General features: G+C 36.6%; 1 protein-coding gene across 6 annotated transcripts; it reads left to right on the plus strand.

The window, feature by feature from the left end:
- Positions 1 to 12,398: 12,398 nt before the first annotated feature.
- LOC149533854 (pentatricopeptide repeat-containing protein At5g55740, chloroplastic-like) lies at positions 12,399 to 16,390 on the plus strand. Of its 6 annotated transcripts, XM_089805682.1 has the most exons (4): positions 12,399 to 15,261; positions 15,365 to 15,624; positions 15,801 to 15,892; positions 16,055 to 16,390. In XM_089805682.1, the coding sequence occupies exon 1, from the start codon at positions 12,547 to 12,549 to the stop codon at positions 15,049 to 15,051; it is 2,505 nt and encodes an 834-aa protein (XP_089661808.1). In that variant the 5' UTR covers positions 12,399 to 12,546; the 3' UTR covers positions 15,052 to 15,261; positions 15,365 to 15,624; positions 15,801 to 15,892; positions 16,055 to 16,390. The 6 variants fall into 6 exon arrangements, with proteins under 6 accessions (XP_089661808.1, XP_089661807.1, XP_089661806.1 ...); XM_089805681.1 differs by having other exon boundaries at positions 15,365 to 15,892; XM_089805680.1 differs by having other exon boundaries at positions 15,801 to 16,390.
- The last annotated feature ends 2,570 nt before the right edge of the window (positions 16,391 to 18,960 follow it).

Here is an 18,960-nt window from a genome sequence, read left to right on the forward strand (position 1 = left end):
CAAAGCGTTATTTTCCTTGCGAAGAATCCAACTTTCCATGCCAGAATGAAGCACATTGATGTGTAGTTTCACTTTGTGAGAGATATGGTGGAAGATGGAAAGGTAAATTTGGAGAAGGTAAATACTATGAAGAATGTTGCAGATGCATTAACAAAACCAGTGGGCACTGAGAAGTTTAGATGGTGTTCAGAGTCTATGGGCCTTTTGGCCTATAGCGGTTAGTTCCTGTTATGTTCCTATTGCTCTTACAAGGTGTTCGACAAGTGGGAGAATGTTAGGAATAAGGTGTCTCAACCTTGGATAATTCCTATTCTTATTATTTTTTTTGTAAAATGTATTTCTTGCAAATAATGTTGATGTGTCGACATCTTGAATTGTGTAGAAGGAGATCATCACTAAAATGGTTATGACAAATTCCTATGACACGTAAGAGCTATGTCAGGAAGATTCAATGACAGGTGAAGACATGTGGCAACTAATAAATTTGAGTACTGTACGGTTACTTTTGGGAGTAGCCCTAAAGTGAAGCACATGTTATAAGCATTTTTAGGGTTGCGAAGAGAAGTGATGCTAGAAAGTGTATTGTTGGTACTGTGAGTTGCTACTGGAGTCTATTGTTTTCGTTGTTGAACTTGCATTGCAAGTGTATTGTAACCTTGTGTTGAAGATAATACATTGTGCAGGTTCTAGAGGGGTGGGGTTGTTTTACCGAAAGGTTTTTCCCCACTGACAAATCTTTGTGTTATGTGTTTCTTTCTCTATCTATTTTCTTTATGCTTGGTTGGTTGAAATATTGTTGTTTACATGATATTGAATTTGTAAGTGTAAAAGATTTTAATAGGATTTGCATCATACTTCTCTTAAGAGATTAGTGTAGGAAGTTGTTTCCGCACCTAAGTTTCCTTACAAACCCGACCTAGGGTTTTGGTTGTTTTGGCTTTGTTCAATATTGGAAGACTAGTGATTTCATGAATCATTTTCTTTGTTATATGAATAGGTTTCTCCAACCATAGCTATCCATTATGCACATGACAGGATAAATATTATCCACTTGACCTAGAAGTCTCTTGGCATATGTGATATGTGTGTCAAGCACTTGGCTTCCAAATGTTGATGCTTAGGTTTTATAACCTCATTCACACGTAACATGTTCAATGCTTCATTCATCTCATGAGTGCCCAAATCTTGAATATAATAGTGATAACATAAACAGATATTGTATGAAAGCAATACCTTAGGTGAAATCTATGATTGTGCACCAGCTAGATCAAGCGCTTCTATAAATGTCACAATCAACTTGAAGTTTGGTGCCTTACAATCGACTCTTGGAACCAACATTCGAGACCCTTTCTTGTTATTGTTGCTAAAAGACGCCATGCTTGGTAGGGTTTCTTGAAACTTTAAAAATCCTTCAACAACAAATGCTTAATTCTCTCGGGCACTCTGAAATCCTTCTACACTAATAGCTCTAGAAATTTGCAGTGAAACAATGCCTTCAATTTCTCCCTTTTGAAGAATTTTCTCTTCTCAATCACCATTAATGCTTGGTATATTTACTCACTCGGTGATAGGTTGTCTTTCACTTAGTTTCAGCCTTTAATGCTCAACAAACATTCATAGCTTGGTAGAATCATTATTACTTGGAAGAGTCTTCAACAACCTAGTGTCCACATACAATACTTTAGTGTCTCTCGACCTTGCTCGATAGGGTCTTGCAACTCGACCTAGCTCAATAAGGTCTTGAATTTCCACAACCACTCAGTGATCCTTATGCATCTTGGATGTTGATATGGATCTTTTCTTCTTGTTGGCTGGAACTAATGAGGGATGTCTGTTCCAAAATCTCAATTCCAGTTATTCCCATCAGGATTCAAGTTGAAATGCTCGAGTCACCCAACTCTTGAGTGACATCTACTTCATGCCTTTGGCTTTCATTCTCAGAAGATTTTGGTATCGATTGATGCTTCATCTACTTTCTGATATTGTCAGCCTTGGCTTTTTTTTCATCTTCAATTCTTTCTATGTTCATACAGTTATTGGCAAGATGTCCAAGTTCTATACAAATGAAACATCTTTTAGTGGTATCTCTTTCCCTCATGTGATGTTTCACACAATTTGCTCCATCTATGCAAGTTCACCATAGTAGTGGCATCTACACCATGTGCTCTAGTTCCATCCAAATATTGCTTTCACAAACTATTCTACTAAATTCAATTTATTGGTTTTGCATTGAGGATATTTGTGTACTTTTTTATTTCAACTATAGACTTTTTCTACAAACTTAGATTTCTCCTTACATTCACTTGTTGTATGTCCATGTTTATTATAGTTATAGCATTTTCCATTCAATTTTGCTTTACCATTTCTCCATCATTTGTTTAATGTATGACCTATATTACCACAATGATTACAAGTAGGCCTTTGATTCTATTGGCGCTCAAAATTGTAGCCCAAATTTTGAGCACCGTTGAGAAAATTGAGCCCCATAAACACTTTTTGATGCACATGTACCCGACTATCAGTTTGAGGCCTAAGAGGTGTTCAATGCTTCTAGCACCTTCCATCTAGCTTGTCCACTTGTTCCATGAAGTTAAACTATCGTTCCGAGCCATTTCGTGAAGTCTTGTTTTGAGCATTTGTCAAATCTACATTTTCACCTAAGTGTCAAACAACGAAAGGAGGTTGTGTTTGTCATTGAATATCTCGCACCCAGAAATGCTTTGTGATTCACCGCTTTGGGAGTGTCTAGTGTCCATACTTGAGAACCCATGTTTCATATTTCAAGTTGTTACGAGTCCGTTTGACTAGGTTTTGATTCCCTCAAAGTTGGTCATTTAATATTGTCATGCTGATGCAATTAGTTCAAAATTCTGGGAAGCCCTGTTTGACGTGTTATAACTTTGACCCAATTGACCAAAATGTTGAAATTCCTTTTGCATTGCATTGTAGATGTTAGGGACTTGTTATGTTTCAAGTTTTAGCTTATGAAGAATCTGTTTGATCAGTTTTCAAACGCGATTCCAAACGCAATTTCTAAAGTTTTATTGGTGTCAGTAGTTGCAAATTTTTTGGAACCCCTGTTCGTGATGTTGTATCTTGAAATCCATGATTGGTGAGATCAAATGGATTGTACCCCTCTATTTTTCTCTAAAAATGCTCCAAGTGTGTCAGTTTACAAGTCATGACGAATCCATTTGCACACTTTTCCAGGTCAATTCCATTTGCAAAAAATAATTTTATGCAAGTATTTTCAGTCTGCAAAATCTGAGTGGCCCACTTTGACTGATCACCATTTGCGCCCTGTTACTTGTCATGAGCCCAAATTACAGATTCATAATATCCTCATGACAGAGAACCAATGTCCCAGTTTTTGTTTCCCCATGTGCTCATCTACCTAGTTTTTAGAGCCAAATCCAAACCCAATTTAGTGTTTTCTGATGTGTTTACTTGCAGGTAGTTCTGAGAGGTCAACTTTGAAAGCGAATATCTTTTGACCCCGAATTCGTTATGAGACGAGATTCGACAAGGTAAGAGTATGCAGAACAGAGAATCAGTGTGCTTGTTTTCAAAGCCTGATCAGGTGTTTGGATTAGTTTTTAAGGCCAGTCAACGGACCTCCTGACATGAAATTCATAGTTTACAGTCAAGTGATAAAGTGAGCTTAAAGTGATTAATCAGTGGTCGAACTTGGTTCTAATCAGTTCGAGATACTCAATAGATTAATTTGAGGTGTCAATAGTTAGAAAGTGAATTTTTTTTTTTAGCCGGACCCACTTGGGGCCCGACTAATCTCACCAATTTGTTATGGCATCTGAATTGTTTCATATATGGGTCAATTTAAGTGGCATTTGCAAAGTTATATAAAATGTTTGAGTCTTGCCCTGTGGAGATGTTCATGTGGAAGAGGTAGGAGAAGGCAATCTAAACATTGGAAATTCTGAGTAAGTGATTAAGAATGGAGACTTTGAAAAGGAGTAGAAGATAGTAGAAGAGGTTGTAGTCAATCATAAGGTATCCTCACTTAGGGTTTCCAAGCTTCCTCCCGTATGTCTCAGAGGTGATCCTCTTCATATGAAGAAAGTTAATAGTAAGATTTCTTCAAAGTTTTCTAGTCCTTATCCTAAGAGTAACGATTTAGCAAGCAATGCCTCATTGCTAAATGGTAAACCTGATGGTTCCAAGTATGAGGGTGAAATAATGAAAGTTGATGAACATGCAAGTTTAAAAGTTTCCAAGCCTAGTGATGAACAAAAAATTTAATGCTTGGTAGAAAAGTTAAAAAGGTTGAGCAAGATTTAATTGCACATGTGCTTTACTATGAGGCAACAATCAAAGGAAAGACATTATGCTCCTCGTGATGGGTATGTGGAAACACTCGAAACCAATGACCCTAAAATTAGAGCTCGACAGGACAATGCTAGCTAGATTTTGAAGATTCATGCCCATTACAGTTTCCCTCTGGCCGCTACAGTGTTCTCTGCAGAATACCTCGATCAGTTCTTGTCTGCAACTTCCTTGCAAGAAGATAAGCCCTGGATAATCCAACTCGCAGGTGTGAATCGCTTATCCTTGTTTATCAAAGCTGCCCAGCAGCTCATGCAATAAAAAATTCCTTATGAAAGTAAATAAGAAGAAATCTGCGCAATAGATATGAAGGCACCCACGCCTTTAAAAATGGCAAAACACCTTCACTCCTACCAAGCAAAGCTACACATGCTAAAAATAATAGACGCCAAAGATGAAGAAAGCAATTTGATGCAGGGAGAGCAGGGAAGTTAAACATAAAAGCCACCATGAAAGCAGATGTCATTAGAGGAAGATCACGCCCGGCTACAGTCAACAGATGATTACGGAAGCCATAACCAATCTGAAGGAGTGAGATGGCTTCTTTGAAGGTTCTGGAAGACAAGTACTTTCAAGAAGAAGCTCTTTGCTCAATATTCCATGTTCTCGACTTGAAAAAGTGGAGGCCTATCTATTTATCCATGGAAATGGAAAGCACATGGGTTTTGGGGAGACCACAATGTGGGATTTTGAGCTATTTTTATTTGTATTATGTTTGAACTCTCTATCCTCTATTTTTAAGCTATGAAGTACAGGTAAGAATGGACACAAAGTACACTCCAAGGATCTTAACGTTCGTCTACATTAGTGTTCTTTCTTTGTTCATTGGAGGCACCTAGAAAACCCATCTTTAAGTCCTGTCTAATCAATGTTGTGTTTGAGTGCACCCATAAAGCAAATTTTGAAAGAATCAAAGAGAACATGCCAATAAAAATCTGCAGCTAACCAATAAAGGAGCATCCAACAGTATGATCAAGGGGAGTTGATGCATATGGAGCACCCAGCAACATTAACAGAGATCACGCATTTTAAAGAACAGTCAATGGCACATCAAGGACGTCCACAATGCAGCATTAAAAGGATGAATGTACACATCAATAAAAAGAATGCCCATACTATGGAGCAACCCGCAACATCTAGCAGATAAGTTCCCACCCAAACAAAAAATCCAGTCAAAGAGGGCCAGTCGACTAAGTGAAACAAAGGAGACATCTATGTTCAAATAGCAAAGAGTCTGTGTTAAAGGCAGGGGACATAGAGTTTACAAGAATATGGAGAGAGTCGTAAGGTGAGCAGATCACGCCAAAGGGGAGCCATTGTTTTAATAAAAGTTCACGCAAGGGTAGAGGAACAGTCTCCAGCAATAATCCCACATTACCCAAGTGAAGATTTCTTAAATGTTTAAATACTCCTCATTACAAAATACGTAATGTTTAAAACACAGCAGCTTTTCGAAAGCCAAGGCCTAGTGTGTGGGTCCACTCCAGCTGGACAACTGTCAGATCATGTTAAAATCAAAGTTTTGAACAAAAATGCATGAAGGAGGACGATGTCAACATATAGAAGACGTCGAAGAAGTGAAAATCTGGCTAGTCGCTATGGCGCTAGCCGAAAAATTCAAGAAATTTTGGCTAGCGACATAGCGACTAGCTAGAAAACTTCAAAGTTCGACGAGGAGATAATAAGCAGCGTGGGTCCCGCTGCAAATTTGACAGTGAATCGGGTAGCGACAAGTGGCAACCGGGAAGTGATGTGGTGAGTAAGTTGCAATGATACATCAGATCGTGCCATGTGGCAGATCTGACGGCAGTCGTTATGTCGTTAAGGTGAAGTTGCAAGGAAGATAACATGGCGACATATCGAAGACGTCGAAGAAGTGAAAATCTGGCTAGTCGCTATGGCGCTAGCCGAAAAATTCAAGAAATTTTGGCTAGCGACATAGCGACTAGCTAGAAAACTTCAAAGTTCGACGAGGAGATAATAAGCAGCGTGGGTCCCGCTGCAAATTTGACAGTGAATCGAGTAGCGACAAGTGGCAACCGGGAAGTGATGTGGTGAGTAAGTTGCAATGATACATCAGATCGTGTCATGTGGCAGATCTGACGGCAGTCGTTATGTCGTTAAGGTGAAGTTGCAAGGAAGATAACATGGCGACATAGCGAATCGCGATGAGAAGATGAAACATGTCACTGACACAGTGGCAAGGTGGACAAATCACGTGATAACACGTGGCGAGGCTAGTCAACAAGTTTGACCCAGATAGAAAATGGTGGGAATTTGGGAAAATTTTGAATTTTAATATTTTTAATTTTCCCTCATCTAAGTCTGAACGTGCATCTCTTTTTAAATACAATCTAAAACTTAAATATAGTTTGAACTTTGGTAAAAGTTTAATTTTTTGCAAAATGCCATGGAGCCATGGAGCAGAGGCTTGTTTTTCAAACTTCCATAACAGGGATGTGTTTTATCCAAAATAGGTGCTCCAATATACCGTTGGAACTGGGAGAATCCAAATTTTCCATTTTTGAGGTCAATTTTTTCATAGGTGTTCACCAGTTCCTGCTATAGGTCAGTTTATGATTTTCAGGGAATTAGCAACAAAACATACAGATTTGATGATTGAGCATTAGAGTTTGTTAGAGGGCAGATTAGAAAACCTTTTGAAGCCTTGAATGTGGAGAAAAACAATCTGAAAAGGTTGTATTGGCTTCTTGAAGTCACTTTGTAACTAGTTTTTCACCTTTTATGGTGAACTCATCTTTAACATTAGAAATCAGTTACAATGGCGAATAAAATATCTCAGATATTTCTGCCTTGTAGAGGCCAAATGATGGGATTTAATTTTCAGTTACAAAGAGAAGGTAGAGAGAGGTTGCTTCTTGGGAAGGAATTCTGAGTGGATAGATGTCAGATGCAGAGCAAATCCAGGATTTCCTTCTTCCTATATCTTTCTCATTCTTTCTCATTAAACAGGTTCCAATTTTTCACTGTGAGACCATTGTTGGTAGGAAATCTTTAGTCATTCTATGAGACCACTTCTTTGGATCCAGAACTGTGATTCCAACTTCATTCTTCAACAAAAATTTCTCTTGTATGAATAGCACTAAGAAGGATAATGCAAATAGTTCAGATCTATTAGGTGTTTTCATGCTTTCATTTCATGCATATGGTTGTATTGTTTCAAGGAAATTAATACAAAGAATAGCAGAATTTCATGAGTTTCATCTTGAATCTAGTCTCCTTTATTAGTGAGCTTCAATGTTTTATGGTCTTTGAACAAAGAGCCTAGATCATAGTTGCAGTCCCTTAAGGTTGTATGTTATTTCATTGTTGCTTATAACTCAAGTAGTTATGTAAATGCTTCAGGGAAATCAACAGGGTTGTAAGTTTACTGATGGGGATATCATGTAAAAATGAGGTTTAGATTGAGCATTGATGTCTATTTACAAGTTGAATAGATAGATTGTATATCTGAATATATAAATAAGTATCAAATATCCATATGTGTGCATTTGATTCATGGGACTGCCCAATGGTTAAGGCACTAATCAGTTACAGGATCATTAGGTCTTATTACTGCATATCTGAGGTTTTGTTGAAATTCAACATTATTAATCAAACGTGTTTTACCCTTTCATGTTGAAGGACCTAAATGTTTAACCCTCACTCAGCTTATGAGATTCATAGCTTTGCATTTAGCTACTGTAGACCTGTGTCATTTCATGAGTCATTAGGAGAAATAAGGGTAAAATCTACTTAATAGATTCAGGGATATGTTTTTGCACTAGTACGATATCATTTGAATCTGAGGTCTACCCGCCTAGGTTTAGCAGAGCCTGAAGTAGAAGAAAGGTCATGCCTTATAGTTGGCCTATTGCCAGAAATGGCATGTTGAAAATGGGAGTTAGCTGCCCCTAGATATGTCAATTTCTCAATAGGATAATTGAAAACCCTCCAGCATTTTCAAACACCAACAGATTCTTTTGAGCTCCTTGCCTAGATGATTCACCTTCTTCTGTGTATTATATTCCAGCTTTGTCTTTATGTCTATACTAACTTTGTTCATTCAATTGATTCGTGCTTTCTTGAGATTTCATCATCCTTTCATTGATTTTCTTTTCAGTGTTTAGATCATTTTGTAGTCTTTCATTTTCTGACCTTAGATTCATAAGTTCTTCATTTGCACTAGTAAGCTGATCAATGAAGTTTTCTTGTTGAAGGGATAGATCTTGAATTTAATTGTTCTTTTCTTCTATCTCTTCTTTGGCTTTGTCTTTTTCTTCCATGACTTCACATAATCTGACTAGTTGAATTTCTTGTTCTCTTTTTAGCTTTCTAACTTCTTGAATATTGGAATTCTTTTCTAATAAGTCCTTAATTGCTTCATCAACTTCATCTAAATTTCTTTTAGAATATATATCTTCAATTCTTTCTTCAGTTTAGAGATTGTCATTCATTTGTACTGCAAGATCTTTCCTTCTTTTGAATGATTGATAGAGTTGTTCCTTTTTTTTTCTTCAATTGCCCAATGGCCAATTCAAGATCCAACTTTTCATTGTCAATAGCCTTATCTAGCCTGTATACGCCTCTAATCTTTGCTCAAGCTGTTAAACTTCTTCTATGAGAACCAAAATGCTCTTATACCAATTGTTGGAAATATGAGGTAGGTTATTGAGAGGGGAGGGGTGAATCAGGAACCAATAAAACTTAATCTTATTATACCAATTAATCCTTCACATAATATTCTGATCTAATTGCATGCATGAAAGAATGAAAGTAGTAGAACATTCATAACACTTGACACAAGATATGGTAACCCAGAAACCTTCCAAATAGAAACTAAAACTAGGGTGGGGATGATACCCACAAGCTTTAGTACTGCAGTATAAAGTTAACCTATTAAGGCTTACAATTGATCACTTCTGATGATCTGCCCTATTAGGAGCAATAAGGATTGTGAGGTCCACCTTGTGAAAGAATTTACAAAAGATAAAATGAAGTATGCACTCAGTAAAGAGATTTTACATAAGACTATTAATTCTACCTTGTCAAAGGATTTAATTGATACACCTGTTAGGATGAACTAGTGGCTGATCTCTGATCTACAACTTTGATTTACTGGTTGAGATTCCTTGAATTACAATGATCACCTAATTGCAATAGATAATGCTTTGTTATCCCTTATACTACTTGTAGCCTTCTTAATTCACACTTTTTCTCATCATATATTCATCACATATATACTTTTTAATATTTGGATATGGTATAATGCATTACATTTATACCAATCAAAATCACAACTTACTAAAGTCGGCTACAATACAAGTTTCATCAAAATCCACAAAGTTGGCCCAACTGTTGTAACTTAGAAACTAAAGACAAACTTAATGATGCTCTGATACTCAGCATCATCTGGCACTCAATTGATGAAGAGGCTTGGTTCATATTGATCACTTCCAAGTAGCTTGAACTTAGTCAACATTGTGTGACTCGGTGAACATTGTGAAACTCAACTTATACTAAATCACTCGATTGACACTCCATGGCTTGGTCAGTACTATATTCACATCACTACCACTGCAAGCTCAGTAGACACTAAAGAACATGGTTAACACTGTGTAACTCGATTGACACTATGGAGCTCAGTTAAAGCTAGAGTTTCCATCACTTGCATTGAACAATTTGGTAGATACTGCTACACTTGGCATGAACTATAGATAGATTCTAAAGCTCGGTAGCAACTGAGAAACTTGGTAACAACTATATATTGACTAAGCGTAAGTCACTAATAGACAAATTGACCTTAATGTCAACAAGATTACCTTTTTTTTTTAGGTTGTATGGTTGGAAGGAAGATGTCCTAATAGGCTAGGAAGGTCCTAAGCACTAAATGGGTCAACGATCTCCACTAAAGATGTAAATTTGAAATGAGAAATGATAATAAGATAAGAAAATGTAGATTGGGAAATATTTATATGCATCTACAAATGAAATATGACATTATATGTTACTTCAAATCTTAATAACAAACAAACAAGATCCAAAAAAAATATGCAACTACTATTATGGAACTTGTGAACTGTAACCTGCCTCCAAAATAGATTTAAGCTTGTTTAGGAGGGTATAGAATAGTTGAGCAATTATGTACCTTAGTTTAAAGTGGACAAGTCATTTGTACCTTGGGTGTTTGAGTGAAACTTTCTGAGATGATTTGATAGATTTGTTCTTCTTGGAAAAGTTCTAGTAGCTACATAGCGTAATCCTACACATACAAAAAATGACAAAGAAGGTTGCATAAAGGAGCTTTCCTTGGTCAAACCCTTGGTTAGGCATAAAAAATGACATTGCATTTTGGAAAGATGAAATTTGCAAGCTAGATTTCAATAGTAATTTGCCTCATGCCTCAATGATGCAATGCCTCTTTGGATGTGATCACAAGTGTTAATGCAATGTCCTGGTATCCACAGAAACCTAAAAGAAAATCATTAAAGATAAGTCAAGTTGTGAAATAGGTGTTGTAGTTTGCTAAAATGCTTGATGATGATGAAGAATGCTTCGAAGAATTGGATGCTTGAAGACTATGAGAATGCTTGGATTTCAGATGGTTTATTTCTTGATCATGAATGCTTGAGGATAGTAATGGACACCCAAATATGGATAGATAGCCCGGGGTTATATACCTCATGTAATATTCTAGGGTTAAAACTCAACTAGATTGACTAAGTCCTAATCTTGAACTAAATTTCCAAGATGATGACCTAATACAAATTTGGGCCCAATCTTAACATCATGAATGACAATAAAAGACTTAGGTGATGAAATGAATTATGGGATTGGAGGCAAAATAGATGAGCGGAGAAATAAGGGCTTACCTCGAGTTTTGACGAAATTATATCAAACAAGGCTTGTGTTATTAACTTAAAGGTCCAATGACCATTATGAGAGTGTGAAACCAATATGGGAACCCATACATACTAAAATGGGGCTAAATGCTAACTTTATAGGATGATACAATTTTCAAATCTTCTAGCTAAACTAATTAATTAATATCTACTTAATTGGATGATTTAGACTAATTACTTTATATAGCATTTCTTCAAATATTTAATTTCACATCACCCCAATCCTCCAACATGCAATCTTAGCCATCAAATATCTTCACAGAGACTTAAATTTAATCTTTCCCATGTAGACTTAAATTTAAACTTTCAATCATGTGTCATGTGTCTTTATCCTCCTCATGATCCCACCTTGAGCATACAAGCTTGTAATTTTGAAATCAACCTCATCTTTGACTTTTGGCTTAGCCCACTACCTTCTTGACATGTGTAGCCTTAATTGCATCGAATATCACCCCCACTTATTTACTTACATGTGTGTGAGCATATCTCTTACACGTGTCAATTTGTTCACACGCATGGACATACGTAGTTCTTATACTTCATATGACACTTGTCTCTATTTAAACTATGTCTTTAATCGATGCTTTTGTTTCCCTCAAACCCTAGCCTTCCATTCATTTGATATTACAAATTTGGATGCACTTTACTCAACTCCAATTAAAGAACAATAAATATAAAATATGCACTCATTATTACATTTAAATCTTTGCATCTACATTTTATAATTTTATAATTATTTTCAATAAGTATATAATAAAATAATTTTCTAATCTTCTTTAAAACTTGAATAATACAAAAATACTCAATAACTTCTTAAATTTCTCTCTCAAAATATTTACACTCAATTACTTGAAATTAATGAATATTTTAAATAAAGAGAGCCAAACAAAATAAATAAAGTCCCTCCTTGGTAAAATCTAAGCTTTTATGACTAGATAGTCAATTATAATAGATAGGGTAAAAACCAAATAGATAGTCAATTATGATAGATAGGGTAAGAACGAAATAAATGTTTTAAATAAAGAGAGCTAATAAAAATTAAAAATAAATAAAAGCAGTCATTGATAAAAAAATTAAGTTTTTATGGTTATATAGACGTCAATTGTGATAATTAGGATAAGAAACTAAAAGATGGCATGTAAAACCCCAAAAGAGTAAGCATGTAAAGCCAACTAAAATCTCTCTTTTATTCGACACAATTAGGCCGCCAAATCATCTACTCGCAACCTTCAAATCATGTTCGACAGATGTAGCTGCGTGCGTCTAAATATCACAAGCTTATCTCCCACACAACATATTTATGAATAAAATGCGTTCGAGGATAATTTTTGCCCACAAGACCTCCAGAAAAATTCTCTCAACTTGCCCTACTATTACAACACAAGACGCAACAGAAACAAACAGCGTCACTGCTTCAATAAACGAAAACTTAATCAAACTCGCAAATGAGGGTAAACTAAAGGAAGCAGTAGCCATTTTATACAGCATTCGTCAACAAGGTACCTCTATCTCTATTTTCTCTTACACATATTCCTCACTTTTGCAAAAATGTGTCTCCATGAAAGCCCTCTCAGAGGGCAAAATAATCCACTCCCACATTCTTATGAATGCTGGTAGTGCATCAAACACATCTTTATTAAACAAGGTGGCATCCATGTACGCTAAATGTGGAAGTCTAGTAGATGCGCGCCAAGTGTTTGACAAAATGCCTGAACGAAATTTACCCTCATGGAATGTAATTATTAGTGGATATGCAAAACAGGGAAACTGTGAAGAAGCCTTATTACTCTTTCGTCAAATGCAGGCAGAAGGACTGGAACCGCATCCCTTTATTTTGTCGAGTATTCTGTCGATCTGTGGGAGACTGTCGGCTCTGCAAAATGGCAAGGAAATTCATTCTTGTGTTGTTAGACGTGGTTTCCAAGAGGAGGATGTTTTTGTAGGGAGCTGTCTCGTAGATATGTATGCAAAATGTGGGAATGTGGAAGATGCACGCCACGTGTTTGATAAAATGCATCAAAGAAATGTGGTCTCATGGAATACTATGATTGCAGGCTATGTCCAGATTGAGGAATTGGATGAGGCCAAAAAACTTTTCGATGAAATGGAGATAATCGGACTGAAGCGGAATGCTGTCACCTGGAATTCAATTATTGCAGGATATGCACGTAACGGGCAAAGTGTTGATGTTTTAAAGCTCTTTGCACAAATGAAGTTGGCAGGCATATGTCCAGATTTGGTTACATGGAATGCAATGATTGCAGGATGTGCGCAGAGTGGGAAGGGAAATGAGGCCATGGAACTATTTCGGCAAATGCAATTGGCAGGACTAAATCCAAATGTGATATCATGGAATTCGTTGATTACAGGGTGTGTTCAGAATGGTTGTAATGTTAATGCGTTGGAGCTGTTGCATCAAATGCAATTGACTGGTATTATACCTAACTCAATCACCATTGTAAGCACTCTGACAGCATGTGCTAGGTTACAGGACTTTCTGCATGGCAAGGAAATTCACGACTGTGTGGTTAGATGCGGCTATTTGTCTGACGTTTTTGTTGGAAACGCCCTTATAGACATGTATATCAAATGCAGCAAAATTAAGGATGCGCAAAGACATTTTGACAAAATGACCCGCAAAGATGTGGTTTCATGGACTTCGATGATTTCTAGTTATGCTCAGGATGGATTTTATGACCAAGCATTTAATCTCTTTTATCAAATGCCACTGGAGGGGACAAAGCCAAATTTGATTACATGGAATGCAATAATCTCGGGATACGCGAAGAATGGGCATAATGATAAGGCTTTGGAACTATTTAATCAAATGCAACAGGAAGGTATAAAACCTGACGCGAGTTCATGGAATGTGTTGATTGGAGGGTATGCTCAGAACGGGAATCGTGACCGGGCATTGGAATTGTTGCATCAAATGCAAACGGGAGGTGTTATTCCTAACGTTATAACATGGAATGCAATAATTGCAGGTAATGTGAACAATGGACATGCAGAGGCGGCCTTGAAAGTTTATAGTCAAATGCAAATGCAGGGTGTTAAACATGACCCAGTTACCTTGTTGAGTGTACTCTTGGCATGTGCGCGTTTATCAGCCCTGCAAAAGGGCAAGGAAATTCACAGTACAATCGTCAGAAAGAAACATGATTTGGATGTTTCTGTAGGGAATGCTCTTATAGACATGTATGCTAAATGTGGTAGTATACAGAATGGAGTCCAGGTTTTTGAAAAGATGTCCGAGAAAGATGTAGTTTCATGGAATGCAATGATTGCAGGCTATGGAATGCATGGTCATGGCGAGGATGCCCTCAAAGTCTTTGGCCAAATGCAACACTCGGGCACGAAACCGAATTACATCACCTTTATTGGTGTTTTGTCTGCCTGTGTCCATGCAGGCATGGTAGATGAAGGGAGGAGATACTTTGACTGCATGATACAGAATTATTCAATAACACCTTGTGTGGAGCATTATGCTTGCATGGTTGATCTACTTGGGCGTGCTGGATGTCTAGAAGAGGCTTATGATTTTATCAAGAGCATGCCGTTAGACCCTACCGCAAGCATGCTGGGAGCCTTGCTTGGTGCCTGCAACACCTATAGTAGTGCAGAGCTAGCAGAAACTGTTGCAAAACAGCTTTTTCAGATAGAGCCTCAAAATGCTGGAAATTATGTGCTCCTGTCAAATATCTATGCTGCAGCTGGTAGGTGGGATGATGCAAGAAAGGTGAGAAAAATAATGCAAAACAGAGGTCTGAAGAAGAAGCCAGGTTGCAGTTGGATTGATGTCTAGATAAGATAAGATTAAGTTATTAATGTCAACAAGAGACCAACAAAAGGGTTCAAGGGACTGAAATCATACAAACAGGGAAACCCATCCCAGCAGGAGCACCAAGTGGTGTCTAGGAAAGAGCAAACAAGAAAGCAACGAAAGGGAACAGCAAAAGAAGGACTAGAAGGACTAGCTGTCCTTTCTCGGCCAAAAGAAATCCAGCACCGAAGGGTAAGCTCCGAACGACAAATATCTAGAATAAGATGCACTTTTTCATTTAAGAAGTAAACTTATTTTGCCTGATACAATGAGCTTATTTGCTTAAAACATCAAGGTTTCCACAATGAAACCCCATGTTGAAATTGGGAAAAATACCATATTGAACCTGCTGGCTGTGGCATGGCCCGATGGACAAGGATTATCAGCCTACAAGAGGGATTTAGCTAATCAGCAAGGAGAGTTATATCTGCAAACAGAGAAAAACATCGTAGTTACAAAACTTGTGATTTTAGAGGGAGTTGGGAGCATATGTTGTCAAAGCAAATCATATGATTTACAACAAAGATCAGAAAGTTGACACTGTTTGGTGACAAGGTGAGGACATTCAGTACTCCTTCTCTGTTCCCTTTTGGATAATTAAAATCTTCCTTTTCTTGGAAATGCTACACATACAAGTTCATCCAAGAAATTCCTAGGGGATAGGTATTTTCAGTGGATAGTAATTTATTACATCTTTGACGGACCACTCTTTATCGTTGTTGGAAATACAGGTGATACTTGTTGAAAAACCCGAAACAGCTAAATAAGCGTGCATATTGCATCACTATCAGTGAGGCATATTGATTTCTATTAAAATCACACAGTACATACAACATTCCTAAATATTCATTGTGTAATGTTTGCTAATCTAATTGACCATGGGTTTGCTTCATACCGGCATCTATGTTGGAGCAAATTACAACAAAATGTACATTCAAATCAATATGGTACACTGACTGATTTCTTGCTTTTGTATGCTTTACAGAGTTATTGTGAAGCAGTGATCTTCTCAAGAGGAATTTGTACAACATTAAGGGCTTGCTCACCAGGCAGAAAAACGCAGCCATAAATTATAGAATTCTCTCTCATTGAAGGCTCTAAGTAGGTCTCGAAGGTGAGATTAAGGCATCAAAACATTTGGGAGCAGTTGTTATGGGGAGATGACTTCGTAGTTTGTGGTATACAAGAGAAGTTTCGATTGTATAGCATGTATGATATATTTCATATACTAGCAATGGATAAAGTTATAAATAATATTAAAAACTAGGAAAGCTATGTACCCAGTTCAATTTCTATGCCATGGCAATTTGACAGTCTGAAATGAGGATGCAAACAAGCATAAAGATAGTTTTGATTGAAGTACACAAATAAGGTACCGTAGAAATATAGGAAAGTATAATATTATGAAAGGAGCACAGTTATCCATTAGAGAGAATCTGGCACACAGTGAACTGGCCACATAGGATAGGAAATAGACCAGAACCAGCAGAGAAGCAAAACTAGTGAAAGAACTGTTTAACAAGCAAGCTGAGTACATTGATAGAGAATATCACAAAGAGTGCTCAAAACCAGCATATATACCTATAGAGATGAAATCAAGATAAGAAATGTTGGGTTTGTGGGGTAAACAACCTAAGAAAGAAGAAACACTGTACTGGTACATTTTGATAATTGAACTAACTGCAAGAGATCCAAAGTTAAAAGGACGTGACATTCAAGGAATTGGAAAGAAAGCATAGCATCTTTCTACATTTTAGATTCTAGAGTGATGTTACGATATCAATAAAAATTAGATTAAGTCAAACACGTCACCACAAAGAAACAGTCACATGATAGATTGTATCGATCAGTGAGTATCATGTAGTGCTAATAATGAAATTTAAAATCGTACTCTAGGTCCATGAATGGCTTATGCTTGTGCTATTTTATAATCAGTATTTGGTATAAACTGCCTGTACATAACCCGTGAAATTTGAAACATTAAGGCCCGTTTGGTTGCAGACATAGGAATGGATAATAGGGATGTATATTGGGAATAGGAATGGCTATTCCAATAACATTTATTTTTTGGACTGGGTATAAACTCATTTTAGAGGCAAAATGGGAATCTGTATTCCTATTCCTTATTCTAATTGACAAACGAAATGGAAAATATAAAACGTATTCCAAATTTTCTATTCCTATTCCACAAAACAAATGGACTTAACATTGGCTTTCTTAATTAGAGAGGTATTATATTAATCTACATTTGTCTTTATCCCTTGTATCAATGCATTGGAAATTTCCTAAAATTAGTGATAAATAAAATTATGTAGCAATTTTAAATCATCTTATCTTCTATCAACCGCAAAACACTTCATGGACATAACCAGTGCTTCAAACGAACAAGCAGCTGAAGCCCAGGACGAATAGATTGTGAGAGTGTTGATTTTATTTTATTCTAAGCATTTATATAATTATGGAAGTTTGTCATTTTGAAAAATATATGGAAGAGGTAAATCTGAGGGCAAGCCAAACTTTGAATATTTCTTACAAGTTGATTTATCGGTCCTCGTTTTTAAGGTGGTGAATTAATGTTTCATATGGACAAAATGGCAATTAGGATGCATTGGAATTTGTTTCATATAAAAAGAGTTGGATGCATGGAAAAGGTAAATTTGAGGGCAAGCTAAACTTTGAATATTTCTTACAACTTGATTTATCGGTCCTTGTTTTTAAGGTGGTGAATTAATGTTTCATAAGGACAAAATAGCAATTAGGATGCATTGGAATTTGTTTCATATAAAAAAAGTTGGATGCTAATCTTTTGTTTTTGTAATGTTCAAAGTTGGATGCTAATTCTTTGGTTTTGTAATGTTCCTAACTCAAAGCAAGATAATTAACAAACAATTGGTTGTCCTCCCCTTGCACTGCTCAAGGGGGAGAGGATGCAGAGCATCATTGGGTAAGAAATGAAGTCCTTGACTTATTCTAAATTTTTATTTTAAGTCTAGTCTTTTGATGTAACTTAAGTGAACTTAAGTTATTAGAAGTTATCTTTTTAGGCAACATATTAATGCCTAAGGGACTTATGCCATCCCCTCTTTTATGTACTTAAGTGACTTAATAAAACATATGACCAAAAGTCAAGGAGGGCCCTAGTTTCAAAAAGTTCCATTGGTGCACATTTTAGGTTTTCATTTTGGAGCATTGGATTAAGAGGTGGAATATCAAGGGTTCCATTGGTGCACACTTTAGGTTTTCATTTTGGAGCATTGGATTAAGAGGTGGACTATCAAGGGTGGAGATTGATTCATCCTTTTAGAAGGTGCTATAAAACACCCTAAGCGGCTCATTTACAACTCATTATGTGATGAAGATTTATGATTATTGTTGTTGCAACTTTGCTTAAGGATTCAAACCCTTAAGTATCCCTAATTTTAGTGAGACATATGAGCTCTCCCTAATCAGAAGAAGTGTGCTTTGGTGGAAGAACTTCACTTTGTAAAGCCATAACACATTGCTAATTTTGGGTTGCAATTGTTCATTAAGTTTAGAGGCCAAAGTAAGGACACTATTAGTATTGGAGACTCGAATCTAGGAACATTCACTACTGCAACTCATCTATATCTAAGTTTTATGTGGACTACTATTAAAGAGCATCAATTTCAAACTTGATGTTGGTCAATTTGGGAAACTATCGCCACTTTTGGAAGGTCCACTAGGGTTAGAAAATATTCTAGCCCAAATCTAAAATATTTTGTTATGTTATTTGCATCATATTGTTTGATGGAAATGCCTAATTCATGGTTTTGAAAGTTTTGGGCAGGTGAGTGTTTTAGTTGAATTTTCCTTATGTTCAAGAATAATCTAAAATCAGATTTAAAATATTGACCAAAATTCTAGGTTTGT

This window comes from Cupressus sempervirens, chromosome 10 (assembly GCF_028749045.1).
Source record: "Cupressus sempervirens isolate cs-2001-9-10 chromosome 10, ASM2874904v1, whole genome shotgun sequence".
NCBI lineage: Eukaryota > Viridiplantae > Streptophyta > Pinopsida > Cupressales > Cupressaceae > Cupressus > Cupressus sempervirens.